The 13,509-nt window shown below is 43.9% G+C and overlaps 1 protein-coding gene across 3 annotated transcripts in view; it reads right to left on the bottom strand.

The window, feature by feature from the left end:
• Positions 1-13,509, bottom strand: part of LOC132388292 (beta-1,3-galactosyltransferase 5-like) — a 45,589-nt gene that overhangs the window by 13,398 nt on the left and 18,682 nt on the right. The window contains exons 2-3 of one of the 3 annotated variants that reach the window (XM_059960631.1): positions 12,077-12,170; positions 6,861-8,175 (exon numbers count right to left, since the gene is read on the bottom strand). The exons of the other annotated variants lie outside the window; for them this stretch is intronic. Of the exons in view, the coding sequence (XP_059816614.1) occupies positions 7,217-8,175; positions 12,077-12,170 (1,053 nt within the window). The 3' untranslated portion in view covers positions 6,861-7,216. Of the gene's footprint in view, positions 1-6,860; positions 8,176-12,076; positions 12,171-13,509 lie in introns of those variants that run through there. 3 annotated transcript variants of the gene reach the window in all.

Raw genomic sequence — 13,509 nt, forward strand, 5'->3', positions numbered from 1 at the left:
TGTGGTTGTTTGCACAAGGTGTTTGCTATTCCTTTTGTAAACGCTCCATCCGGCCGGAATTTGAATCCTTCTCTTAATAGTGATGGGATACAAACACATCTGCCTATGTTCCGAGGCACTGATAAACGGGTTGTGAGGTGGGTGGGATAACTAGTTCCCCACCAAAAGGTGCGATCCTCCGGTCAACAGTTCAAGATACCGGAGATACTGGTGGACAATTGATTGTTATACCAGGAGTGGAATGCCCCTTGGGCAACCGACACCATAGGTGAATATATAACACAGTTCCCCAGTATTAAAATAAATAGACTGAGTTCCACCTGAACTGGATCTTACCTGCAAGGACCAGGCTCAATCCAATACCGGCCAAATCTATGTGGAAAGTTCATGATTGGAGTTGCCAAAGTTCGTAGCCGCCGTCCTCCTTGGATTTTATTCTTCCATTACACGAAATGCAAAGGTCGAGATATCGGACCGCTGGAAAAGGATCCTGGGGAGGTAGCAATGGGGGACAAAGAAAGAGCGGAGGAAGAGAATAAGTACTTTGCATCAGTCTTCACTGTGAAAGACAAGAGCTCGAGTCGGGGAGCAGGAAGAGAGTCACGTTCCCAGAACAGGAGAAAAACTACTTGGGAAAATGAAAGGTCCGAATGTGGAGAGGTCACCTGGACCAGGTGGAATTCACGTCAGAGTTCCGAAAGAGGCGGTTGCAGAGATGGTAACGATCTTTCAGGAATCACTGTATTCCAGAATGGTTCCAGGAGACTCGAAAATTGCAGATGTCGCTCCGCTCTTCAGAAACGGAGAGAGGCCGAAGGAAGGAAATTATTGCGCCAGGTAGTCTGATCTCAGTGGCTGGGAAATATTGGAGTCGCTTTTTAAGGATGCGGTCTTCGGGTTCTTGGAGGTACATGATAATAGAGGCCACAGTCAGAATTGTTTCCTCAAGTGAAACAAAGGAGTTTTTCCCCTCTTGCCTGAAAACTCCACAGGAATTCCCTGAGAAATGAAAAGCAGGATAGACTATGGAGAACTGGATGATGTAGTAGTAGTTGATTTTTCAGAAGGTCTCTGGCAGGGTGGAGACCATGGTACTGCAGAAAAAGCTCCAGCATGGATACCGTAGTGGCTGATTGGCAGGAGGGAAAGAGTAGGAATAGAGGGCACATTTTCTGTCTCCCTACCGACGACTAGTAGTGTTCCACAGGGGACCGATGCATTTTACATTAAAATGCCTCTCCCACCCAGGTTCCTCTATAACCATATAACAATTACAGCACGGAAACGGGCCATCTCGGCCATTCTAGTGCGTGCCGAACGCTTACTCTCACCTAGTCCGACCGACCTGCACTCAGCACATAACCCTCCATTCCTTTTCAGTCCATATACCTAACCAAATTTACTTTAAATGACAATACCGAACCAGCCTCTACCACTTCTACTGGAAGCTCGTTCCACACAGCTACCACTCTCTGAGTAAAGAAGTTCCCCTTCGTGTTACCCTTCAACTTTTGCACCCTAACTCAACTCATGTCCTCTTGTTTGAATCTCCCCTGCTCTCAATGGATAAAAGCTTATCCACATCAACTCTATCTATCCCCCTCATAATTTTTAATACCTCTATCAAGTCCCCCCCCCACCCCAACCTTCTATGCTCCAAAGAATAAAGACCTTAGTACTCCTGCAGTCCGCATCAGGTTTTTCTCCAGGACTTTCCTGCATTGCGCTGCATTACTTTTGCCCTCTAACTTCACAACCCCTTTGGGGTCTACCGCCGTGACCTTGCCAATCCAGATGGTCAGCGATGCTCAGCATGGCTCCTCCCGCTCTGCATCATCAAGTCGCCTCTGCCGTTGGGCAGTTGGCTTTTCAGAAAGCACAGCTCCCACCCCCCACCCACCTTGATTCAGTCATACATGCCGATAGGCAGCTGGACAGTCAACGGAAAGGGAGGGGTGCAGCTCGGCTGCACACGCGCAGTCCGATCTCCCCGAAGACACACTACCTCGCTCCAATCACTGCCCGATCTCCACTGAGCGCGGATCTGCAACATGCCGGTGGCCAGCCATTTCAATTCCAATCCCCATTCCTCTTCAGACAGACAGACAGACATACTTTATTGATCCCGAGGGAAATTGGATTTCATTACAGTCGCACCAAGAATGGAGAAGAAATATAGCAATATAAAACATAAATAATTAAATAATAAATTAATCATGCCAAGTGGAAATAAGTCCAGGACCAGCCTATTGGCTCAGGGTGTCTGACACTCCGAAGGAGGAGTTGTAACGTTTGATGGCCAAGGGTATGAATAACTTACAATGACGCTCAGTGTTACATCTCGGTGGAATAAATCTCTGGCTGAATGTACTCCTGTGCCTCACCAGTACATTATGGAGTGGATGGGAGTCATTGTCCAAGATGGCAACCAACTTGGACACCATCCTAATCTCAGACGCCACCGTCAGAGAGTCCGGTTCCACCCAAACAACATCACTGGCCTTACGAATGAGTTTGTTTGAATGAGACACGTCGGGACACACCTGTCCTTGTAAATGTCCTGAATCTGGGAAGTTCACAACTGCAGATGCGCTGGGCTGTCCGAACCACTGTCTGCGTGGTTTCAAGAACAACGTCAAATCTTCCGGCAGGAGATATTTCAGGAAGTTTTCTTTCATTTTTTTTTTCTTTTTCAATCTTTTTATTGAATTTCATATATATATATATATATATATATATAAATTACATAATAATGAATAGGTTATAAATGCATTAGACTTGAAATTAAATTAAGGATAGGATAACAATATCCTATTAAAATATCAACAGGAAAAAATAGTACATTATCAATCAAGACTATAATAATTATATGAAAAAAATAAGAATGATCATCAAAAGAAAAAGAAAAAATTATAAAAATACAAGCAAAATATATATATTGGAAAAAAATACTAAACTAAACTACAGGGGCAATAATAACAGTTTATTTGTATATGATAGTGCCAAAAACTCCGGAACTCCATACCAGAACAAGAATAAACAGAAACAAGGTCTGGGAGAGGCCAAATTAATTCATATGAAAATGTCGAATGAACGGTCCCCAAGTTTCTTCAAATTTAACTGATGAGTCAAAAATAGTGCTTCTAATTTTTTCCAAGCTCAAATAAGAGATAGTTTGAGAGAGCCACTGAAATGTGGTAGGAGGATTTACTTCTTTCCAATTTTGTAATATAGACCTTCTGGCCATTAATGTTACAAAAGCAATCATTCGTCTAACTGAAGGGGAAAACTGATTACCATCCTCATTTGGTATACCAAAATTGCAGTAATAAAATGAGTTTGTAAATCGATATTCCAAATTGAGGAAATGGTAGCGAATATGTCCTTCCAATAGTTATATAAGGTGGGACATGACCAAAACATATGGGTCAATGAAGCCACATCTGAATGACATCTGTCACATTGAGGGTTAATATGAGAGTAGAATCGAGCAAGTTTATCTTTAGACATATGAGCTCTATGTACAATTTTAAATTGTATTAAAGCATGTTTAGCACATATAGAAGAAGAATTAACCATTTGTATTTTTTTTCCCATTTTTCTATTGATATATTATATTGAAGTTCTTTTTTCCATTCTTGTTTAATTCTACCTGATATTTCTGGTTATATCTTCATAATCATATTATAAATAAAAGCCACTAATCCCTTCTGATAGGGATTTAAGGTAAAATTCAAACCTAAAAAGTCCTTTGAAGTTGAATTAGGGAAGGATGGTAGAATTTTAAGTAAAAAAATTCTGATTTGTAGATATCTAAAGAAGTTAGATTTAGGTAACTCAAATTTGTTGGAAAGTTGGTCGAAAGACATCAAACTACCTTCAAAAAAGAGATCACGAAAGCATTTTATATCTTTCCTTTTCCATATGCTAACAGCTTGATCTGTCCAAGAAGGTTTGAAAAAAAAAATAAGTAAAATAGGGCGATCAAGGGCAAAGTTTTTCAGAGTAAAAAATTTACGAAATTGAAACCAAATTCGTAATGTATGTTTGACAACAGGGTTGGATATCTGTTTATTTAATTTAACTAAATCGGCAGAAAGAGATGAACCCAGAACGGAGAATAGAGAATATCCCTGTGCCTCATTGCATTCTAAATTTACCCACTGTGGGCACAATGGTGAATCCAAATCTGATTTCCAATAAATTAAGTTACGAATATTATTCGCCCAATAGTAAAATCTAAAGTTAGGTAGAGCTAAACCACCATCTTTTTTAGATTTTTGTAATTGCCTTTTACTTAACCTAGGATTTTTATTTGGCCACACAAATGAGGAAATTTTTGAGTCAATGTTATCAAAAAAAGATTTAGGAATAAAAATTGGTAAAGCTTGAAATAAATATAAAAATTTCGGTAGAATCATCATTTTAATAGCATTAATCCGACCAACTATTGATAAGGATAAGGGAGACCATCTTGTAGTAAGTTGTTGAATTTGATGGAGCATAGGTAAAAAATTCAATGTAAATAAATCTTTATATTTCTTAGTAATTTTTATAGCTAAATAGATAAAGTTATCATTAACAACTTTAAATTGTATCCTTTCATTCAATAAAGTTTGCGCGTTTAAAGGGAATAAATCACTCTTATCCAAGTTTAGTTTATAACCAGAAAAACTACCAAATTGAGCCAACAAGGATAAAATAGCGGGAATAGACCTGTCAGGATCAGAAATATATAACAACAAGTCATCAGCATAAAGTGATAACTTGTATAATTTCTCATTAAGGGTAATACCAAAAATATTAGGAGATTCACGAATAGCAATGGCTAAAGGTTCTAATGCAATATTAAACAATAAGGGACTTAAGGGACAACCTTGTCTCGTACCACGAGATAATTGAAAAAAAGAGGATCTGTAATTATTTGTAAGAACAGAAGCAACAGGTTTATAACATATTAGTTTGATCCATGATATAAAATTAGGACTAAAATTAAAATATCTCAAAGCGTTAAATAAGTATACCCATTCAACTCTATCAAAAGCTTTTTCAGCGTCTAATGAAATAACACATTCTGGAATTGTGGGTGATGAAGTATAAATTATATTAATCAATTTTCTAATATTATAATGGAATACCGATTTCTAATAAAACTAGTTTGGTCTTCTGAAATAATCTGTGATAGTACCTTTTCTAACCAAATAGCTAAAATTTTTGTAAGAATCTTAGAGTCTACATTTAATAGTGATATAGGGCGATAAGATGCACATAAAGTGGGATCCTTATCTTTTTTAAGAATTAGAGAGATAGAAGCTTCATAAAAAGACGGAGATAATCTCTTCTTAACAAATGCATCATTAAAAATTTCACATAACCAAGGGGAAAGCAAAGAAGAAAAAGTTTTTAAAAATTCTATAATATAACCATCAGGACCAGGAGCTTTCCCTGAATTCATTGATGAGATAGCCTCTCCTGTTTCGGCCAAAGAGATAGGAGCATCAAACAAGCTGCGATCTTCATCTGTCAGTTTGGGAATATTCAAATTGTCAAAAAAGTTATCCATCATGGATAGATCGCCATCAAATTCTGATTGATATAAAGATATATAAAAATCTTGGAAAGTGTTATTGATTTCTTTGTGATCAGTAGTCAGATTGCCGTCTTGTTTATGAATTTTAATAATTTGTCGCTTAGTCGAGATAGCTTTTAATTGGTTAGCTAACAATTTACCAGTTCGATCACTATGGATATAAAATTGAGCCCTGGTCCTAATTAATTGATTCTCAATTGATGCAGATAAATATAAGCAATGCTCATTATAAGCTATGAAGATTTATTTTGAGGATCATTGTCAGAAGCACCGAATTTTAGACAGTACTTTATTCTGGATCTCTGGGCACAATATTAACGATGATATTGGAGGAATTTCTTTAGCCAGTGGGTAGTGAAACTGCTGAATGCATTGCCACATACGACAAGGCATTCGGTATAGGTTAAACTGGACACGGGTTTTGTTTAGTAAAGGTGTCTCAGGTCACGGGGAGATGACAGAATAATGGGGTGGGGGGGGAATAATAAACTGCAGTGCCAAATGTCCCACGTCTGCCACTGTGTGTTAATTGATGATATTGAACTGCTACAAATACCGCCGTGATGTGTGTGCTCATTAAGATGCTATAATGTTGCCCATCATAGTCTGTGAACCTTCCATCTGCTGAGCGCCCGATCCTGAACTATGTTTAATCGGCGACACGTTCGTAAACCAGGACTTTAGCGTCATTAGTACGTGCCTGCACTCCCTGTTCCCCATCGCTTGTATTGAACTGCCCAAAACCTCGCCCAGAAGATATTTCCTGCACCTTCTCCCATCGACAGTTTCTCATCCAACTCACTGTGAGGGTGATTACACTTCGCTAAGCTATTTCATCTTCCCCAGTAAGGAGTCATGACCTGAATTCTGGTTCAGTCTGGCTGGGATTATCGCCCCGATTCACTGTTCAACTTCAAACCAGTTCATTGTCAGATTATAAGGCACCGGCGAATCCTCACCATGAGCATCGTGAACAGTTCTGGGCCCTTCCTCTGCGAAAAGATGTGCTGGCATTGGAGAGGGTCTGAAGGAGGCTCGCAAGTAAGGTTCCAGGAATAAAAGGTTTATCATACGAGGAATATTTGATGGCTCTGGGTCGGTACTCGCTGGAGTTTAGAAGAATGAGGGAGTGGATCTCATTGTAAGAGGAGAGTTTGATGGCTCTGGGTCGGTACTCGCTGGAGTTTAGAAGAATGAGGGGGGGATCTCATTGTATGAGGAGTTTGATAGCTCTGGGTCCCCCTCCTCTCTCTCTCTCTCTCTCTCTCTCTCTCTCTCTCTCTCTCTCTCTCTCTCTCTCTCTCTCTCTCTCTCTCTCTCTCTCTCTCTCTCTCTCTCTCTCTCTCTCTCTCTCTCTCTCCTCTTCTCTCTTTCTCTCTCTTTCTCACACGCACTCTGTGTCCCCCTCGCCCCTATCCACCTTCCTCTCCCTCTCAGTCACAGCATTCTCAACGCCATCACGCTCCGCAATGTCCATCACACAGCGGCATTCCAACGCCCCGCCGATCCGCCCGCCCTCTCCCGTACCTGGCCTCCACCTGCTTCTTAAAGTGCAACACTCACCCCCAAACCGCACCACCACCCCACCCTCTCCCCGATACGGTAGAGTAAGTAAGTACGCTTTCGTCACGTCTTTTCGGGGCAGTCCGCGCTGCCTGAGTCCATAACGCCTCGCCAGTAGAGCAGCTTATCCGAGTCGTCCACGTGATGCGAGGTGACGAGCCGCCGGTAGGTGCAGATGGAGAACGGAACCCTGCCATTGAAGAACACGCGCTTGGAGTGGATGGGCACCGGCTTTATGTTCAGCTCCGCCAGGCGCAGCCCCACGTGAACGTCCTCCAATTTGAACAGCGGTGCGGTCCGGGAGATGTTCCACACAGCACACGCCGTGTCCGTGGACAGGACGTAACCGGTGCCGGAACAGAAAGGTGGGTAACTTTCCCCAGGGTATTCCTCCGTGCTGAAGTACCATCGACTCTGTTTCTGCCGGATAGGCCGCATGCCTCCGTAAATGAAACCAGTGAAGAAGTTGCTGCGGGGGGCGCGGGACAGGAGCTCCAGCAGGTAGTCGGTGTTGACGAACATGTCGGTGTCAGTCTTCATCACGAATGCGGCGGAGGGGCAGTAGCTGCAGAGCCACCCCAGGCCCGTCAGCACCTTCCGGGTCAGGTTGTAGTAAGTGTCATGGAAGTCAGCCTGGATGATGTCCCGGTGCAGGGCGTTCTCCTTTTCAATCAAGGGCTGCCGCTCCCGCCCGTGTCCCAACACGAAGTAAGTGACCGCTGTGGCTCCTCCAACCCGCCGTCTGCTCCCCCAGGTTTGGCGGATAACGTTGCGAGTCTGGAACTGACCGGGGGAACTCGTGACCAGTAGGACGAGGAAGATCGTGTTGCTGATACATTCGCTGGACGGCAGCATCATGAAGGACGTGTTTAACGTTAAGGAGCGACTGCTCCGGACGTCGTTGGAACTAATATTTCTGCTCCAGAGAAACAGAAGGAAAGCCAGTAGGACGAAGATACAACTCTTGAGGAGCCGCTTGCCTCGTAACGAGCCGCTGAGCATCCACAGCCATCGGCAGGAAACTGCAAGGAAATATAACGGAAGAAAGTAAGCTTTCACATTCTCAACAGTGAAAATATTACAGCCAACAATACACTAAAAGTAAGAACTGGGAGGTACGAGATGTAACACAGTTAGCTAAGATTGATTCGTGGAGCGGAACCTCTAACAGCAGATCGCCGCCGCAAAGGGCCTCCTGCCAGCAGGTGGCGTTTCTTTCATACAGTCACTCCCATTCTAAGTTTCTTTCGGCCCGTCCAGTCACTGTGCGTGCGTCTGATATCATTCACCCTCCACTTGCTGAGCGGCCTGGATTGTACCCATCTCATCGGGCTACCCCTCTTCGCACAGCTGTATCGCACCTCTCACCTACCGACTCCCGATGGTGTCGTTGCTCGGCGCTCTCCTTTCCACGACCTCTCCTTGAACTCGGCATCCTCAAAGAGCTGAATCTGCCTCCGCGGCACTCCCTTGACGTCGCCAATCCAGAAGCAACCCACGGTCTGTGGCCTCAGTCCGGCGTTGACGCTCCAGGGCGCGCCCTTCGCGAAAAACGGCTTTCCCGTATGTGGACACGAATGCCGATGGTCGGTTAATAGCTAACGTAAACAGAGGGGGACACCTTCCCTGCTCACAAAGTCTCCGCTCCCCTAAGCCAACGCCCCACCTACCCACCCCACCCCACACACCCTGGGACCACACGCTGTCCGATCTCGGCTTATTTGCTGTATGGAAACGTGGTAATCTCCTGACAGGCCGGATTCAGCAGTCAGACAGGAGGATTCCCGACTGTCTCTTCATTGTAAATGACGCGGGTTCCGGGAGGATAAACGTCATCAGAAGCTTCTGAAGGCGCAAAGTAATCGACAAGGAGTAAGTAATTGTCCCTCGCTCAGTGGTTTAATAGGAGTAATTAGGTGGCATCTTAACTTACGAAAAGCGAACGTGTTTGAGGTGAGGATGATACCGAGTATACATCCGAATATACAAGATAAATTAAAACCGGAGAATGCAATATTGTAAGTGGAGCATCATGGTCCGCCATATACTCTATCAATTTTCGACACCTGGTTACTTCCAACTTTTCTCCATTTATAATTTGAATTGAGTTGTATTTCGGTTTATTGTCAGTTAGAAAAGAGAACTCCATAGTCTAACCCCATCATGTCTGAAATCAAACTGGAGAACCTCCTCTGCAACGGATCCAAAGCCAGTCTATCCTTCCTCAGGTTAGGAGACCAGAACTGCAAACAGTACCCCAGGTGCGGCCTCACCATCACTCTGTACATTTGGAGCATGACCTCCCTGCCCTAAAATTCACTCTCTCTAACAATGAAGGCCAACATTCCATTTGCCTTCTTGACAGACTGCTGCACCTGCAAACTAACATTTTGCGATTCATGCACGGGCACCGCCAAGTCCTTCTGCACAGGAACATCCTGCAATGTTGTAGCATTCAAATAATAATCTGTTCTTCCATTTTTCCTTCCAAAGTGAATGACGTTGTATTTACCAGTATTACTGTATCTGCCAGACCCTTGCTCTCTCACTTGACCTATCTACACCTATCAACAGACTTTCCGTATCCTCTGTAGGATTTGTTTTTGCGTTCAATTTACTATCATCAGCAAACTTAGATACCAGATATTCGGTCTGCCCTTCCAGATCATTAGTGTATGTCATGAACAGTTGTAGGCCCAGCACTGACCCCCTGTGGGACACCGCTCATCACTGTTTGCCAACCAGAGAAAGACTCACTGCTTTCTATTGGTTAACCAATTCTCCATCCATGCTAATAAATCAGCCCCAACTCTATGAATCCGTATCTAATGGATAAGTCCTTTCTGTGGCACCTTATGGAACTCCTTCACGAAATCCAATTAAATAACATTCAACTGCGCTCGTTATATCCTCAAAGAAATCCAGTAAGTTTATCAAACAGGACCTGCCTTTGCTGAATCCGTGCCGTGTGTGCATGATGTGTCAATTCATTTCCAGATGTAGCGCCATTTTCTCCTAAATGATAGTTTCACGTATTTTCCCAAGTGCAGACGTTAGTACAGCTTGCCGATAGTTTTATTGCCTTTTGCAGCCATCCTTTTCTGAGCAGTGGCGGGACGTTCGCCTTCTTCCAATCCTTCGGGACCTGCTCAGAGTCCAGACGCCTCTACTACAACCCCTGCTATTAATTTCAGCACCCTCGGGTACATTCCATCAGAGTCAGGGGACTTGTCAATCTTTAAGCCCACAAGTTTGCTCAACACTACCTAGGGAGAGCTATTGTATGGAGGTCCGCACCTTCTATTGCATCCATACCAACTGTCTTCGGCAAATTAGACGTCTCCTCCACTGTGAAAACCAATACAAAACCACCTCAGCCACTTCCTCATTACCCGATACCAATTCCCCCTTCTCGTCCTCCCGGGATCCTACGTTCTTTTTGCCAACCCTCATGATTTATGTAATTATAAAAACATTTACTATCAGTTTTCTATATTTTGAGCTGCTTTATTTTCACAATCTATCTTCCCTTTCTTTATTGCTCGCTAAGTGCTTTCGTTGCTTTTTAACGTTCCCCCAGTTTTCCATTTCACCACTACTCTTGGTGACTTTGTACGAACGACTTTTGCATATGACACCTTCCTTTATTTCCTCTGTTATCCATCTCTGGCTAGGATCTTTATGTCCTCGCTGTCCACGGGAATGGTACCGGAGGATTGGAGGGAGGCGAATGCTGTCCCTTTGTTCAAAAAACGTTAGTAGGGATAGTCCGGGAAATTATAGACCAGTGAGGCTTACGTCTGTGGTGGGAAAGCTGTTGGAAAATATTCTTAGAGATGGGATCATTGGGCTTTTAGAGAATCATTGTCCAATCAGGGACAGTCAGCATGGCTTTGTGAAGGGCAGATCGTGTCTAACAAGCCTGATATAGTTATTTGAGGATGTGACCAGGCATACAGATGAGGTTAGTGCAGTGGTTGAGATCTGCATGGACTTTAGTCAGGCATTTGATAAAGTTCGACATGGTAGGCTTATTCAGAAAGTCAGAAGGCATGGGATCCAGGGACGTTTGGCCAGGTGGATTCAGAAGTGGCTTACCTGCAGAAGGCAGAGGATCTAGGTGGAGGGGGTACACTCGGATTGGAGGGTTGTGACTCGGGATGTCTCACAAGGATCGGTTCTGGGACCCCTACTTTATGTAATTTTCATTAACGACCTGGATGTGGGGGTAGAATGGTGGGTTGGCAAGGTTGCAGATGACACAAAGTTTGGTGGGGTTGTGGATAGTGTAGAGGATTGTCGACGATTACAGAGAGACATCAATAGAATGAGGAAGTGGGCTGAGAGGCGGCAGATGGTGTTCAACGTGGAGAAGTGTGAGGTGGTACACTTTGGAAGGACAAACTCCAAGGCAGAGAACAAAGTAAATGACAGGATACATGGTAGTGTGGAGGAGCAGAGGGATCTGGGGGTACATGTCCAAGGATCCCTGAAAGTTGCCTCACAGGTTGATAGGGTAGTTAAGAAAGTTTATGGGGTGTTAGCTTTGATAAGTCGAGGGATAGAGTTTAAGAGACGCGATGTAATGATGCAGCTCTATAAAACTCTAGTTAAGCCACACTTGGAGTACTGCGTCCAGTCCTGGTTGCCTCACTATAGGAAGAATGTGGAAGCGTATGAAAGTGTACAGAGGAGATTTACCAGGATGCTGCTGGTTTAGAGAGCAACGCGCTGTGAGGAGTGTGAAGCAGGCAGTAGGTATACCCCTTTCCACATATGACTGTGCTTCCCCAATAGATGTTAACTCTCTCTCGTCTCTCTTCTCCGTCCCTTCACAAATCATTTGCAATTTGTGGACACGGATTAAAGCCAGACACACCACCGATTAGAATTTACAATTAAATTTAAAAAACGGTAACATACCCGTGCACTTTCCTGCAGTTGATGCATTTGAGAAGCCATTGCTCTCCGCACTTTCAGCCATTGTGCGGACAGAGTTTCGCCAGGCGCCGGTGTTCTGTAACAAACAGAACATTATTAGTGAGGTCAAAAAATTAAATAAGTTGACGTGGAAGCCTTTCTTTTTATGTTTGTTTTCAAACCAGCCACGTGCTTTAAAATAACTTGGGGCCCCTTCACAGGAGTGCTGACATTTGCGCCCAAACACACTGGGTCACAAAGTACCCAACTGCGCCCTGCGCCATCACTCTTCCTGGAGTCTGCACCCGTTTTTTTCCCTTGTAATATTGTTTCCTGGACGAATCCTGCGGCACGGAGCCGATGTGTCGTGTCCATCGTGGGTCATTCGATCTGTAGGGAAGATTGGAGGGGCTGAAAAAAGATCCCAAGCAAACTCGTTCCTGTTGTCTGAGGCTTGTTGAAAAAATCCCTGAAATGGTTAACTACCCGCAACTGACGCAAGCTGTATGAGTGCAAGTTATATTTTCTGTCCTCTCTGCCTTCTGTGGGGCCGCGGGGCTCTGATTCCGCCGAGACCCGATGCTGGTTCTGACCGTGAATAGTCACGCCCCCATTACGCAATGTGTGTGTTCGGTGAATCATTAACCTTTATCTGTTGATGCCGGCACACTCTATTTTGGATTTGTTCCAACGAACTCGCTGATCTTTGGTTTATTGCTCCGATTCTCCGTGTGTGGTGACTTTCTGACTGGTAATCTACCTGTGACCTCGCTATGTCGGTTTACGACCCTTGACTGCTTTAAGACCGGATCTCTTCTCTCATCGCTTCGCCGTTCTCTCGCGACAGACAATATGAGCTGCGGCCGCCTGTGATATCACGCCGCAGTTTGATTATATCACACAACACGTTTATTACCCAGTCTTAAACTTCCGAGAGCGAGGGGGACAATAACGGTCACCAACAGTGTCCGCACGGAACGCTCCTTGAGACAAATTTTTCTGTGGCGCGGTGTCAATTTCCCAAAGGGGTAAAGTAAACGTTGAGGTTGCCAAACCCTTTAAATTTCAAACTTTAAACCAGTGTGCTGACTCCCTTATTGCCGGTAAGAGATACAGGGCAGCCAAATCACAAATGTAACCCTGTAGAAATAAGTATCTGGTTGATCATTACATATCCTGGATGAGAACATTTTTTCCAGAATTTAATGTTCAATCTTGAACTTTCCAATCCGCGTGAGTGGAAAATTACAATCGGGTATGACTTTTTTTTATTATTTTCTTCCTTTCACTCGGATTCCTGATCTTATATAAATGAATTTATTAGGGGACGGATTGGAAATGCAAAGCCAGCGCCGAGTACGCCTGTGGCGTTTGCCCTCTATAATAGGTAGAAAAAATTAGATACTTCTAATGGATGCGGCCAACCAGCGGCGAGC

The sequence above is a fragment of the Hypanus sabinus genome, unplaced genomic scaffold, assembly GCF_030144855.1.
Source record: "Hypanus sabinus isolate sHypSab1 unplaced genomic scaffold, sHypSab1.hap1 scaffold_293, whole genome shotgun sequence".
Classification (NCBI taxonomy): Eukaryota; Metazoa; Chordata; class Chondrichthyes; order Myliobatiformes; family Dasyatidae; genus Hypanus; species Hypanus sabinus.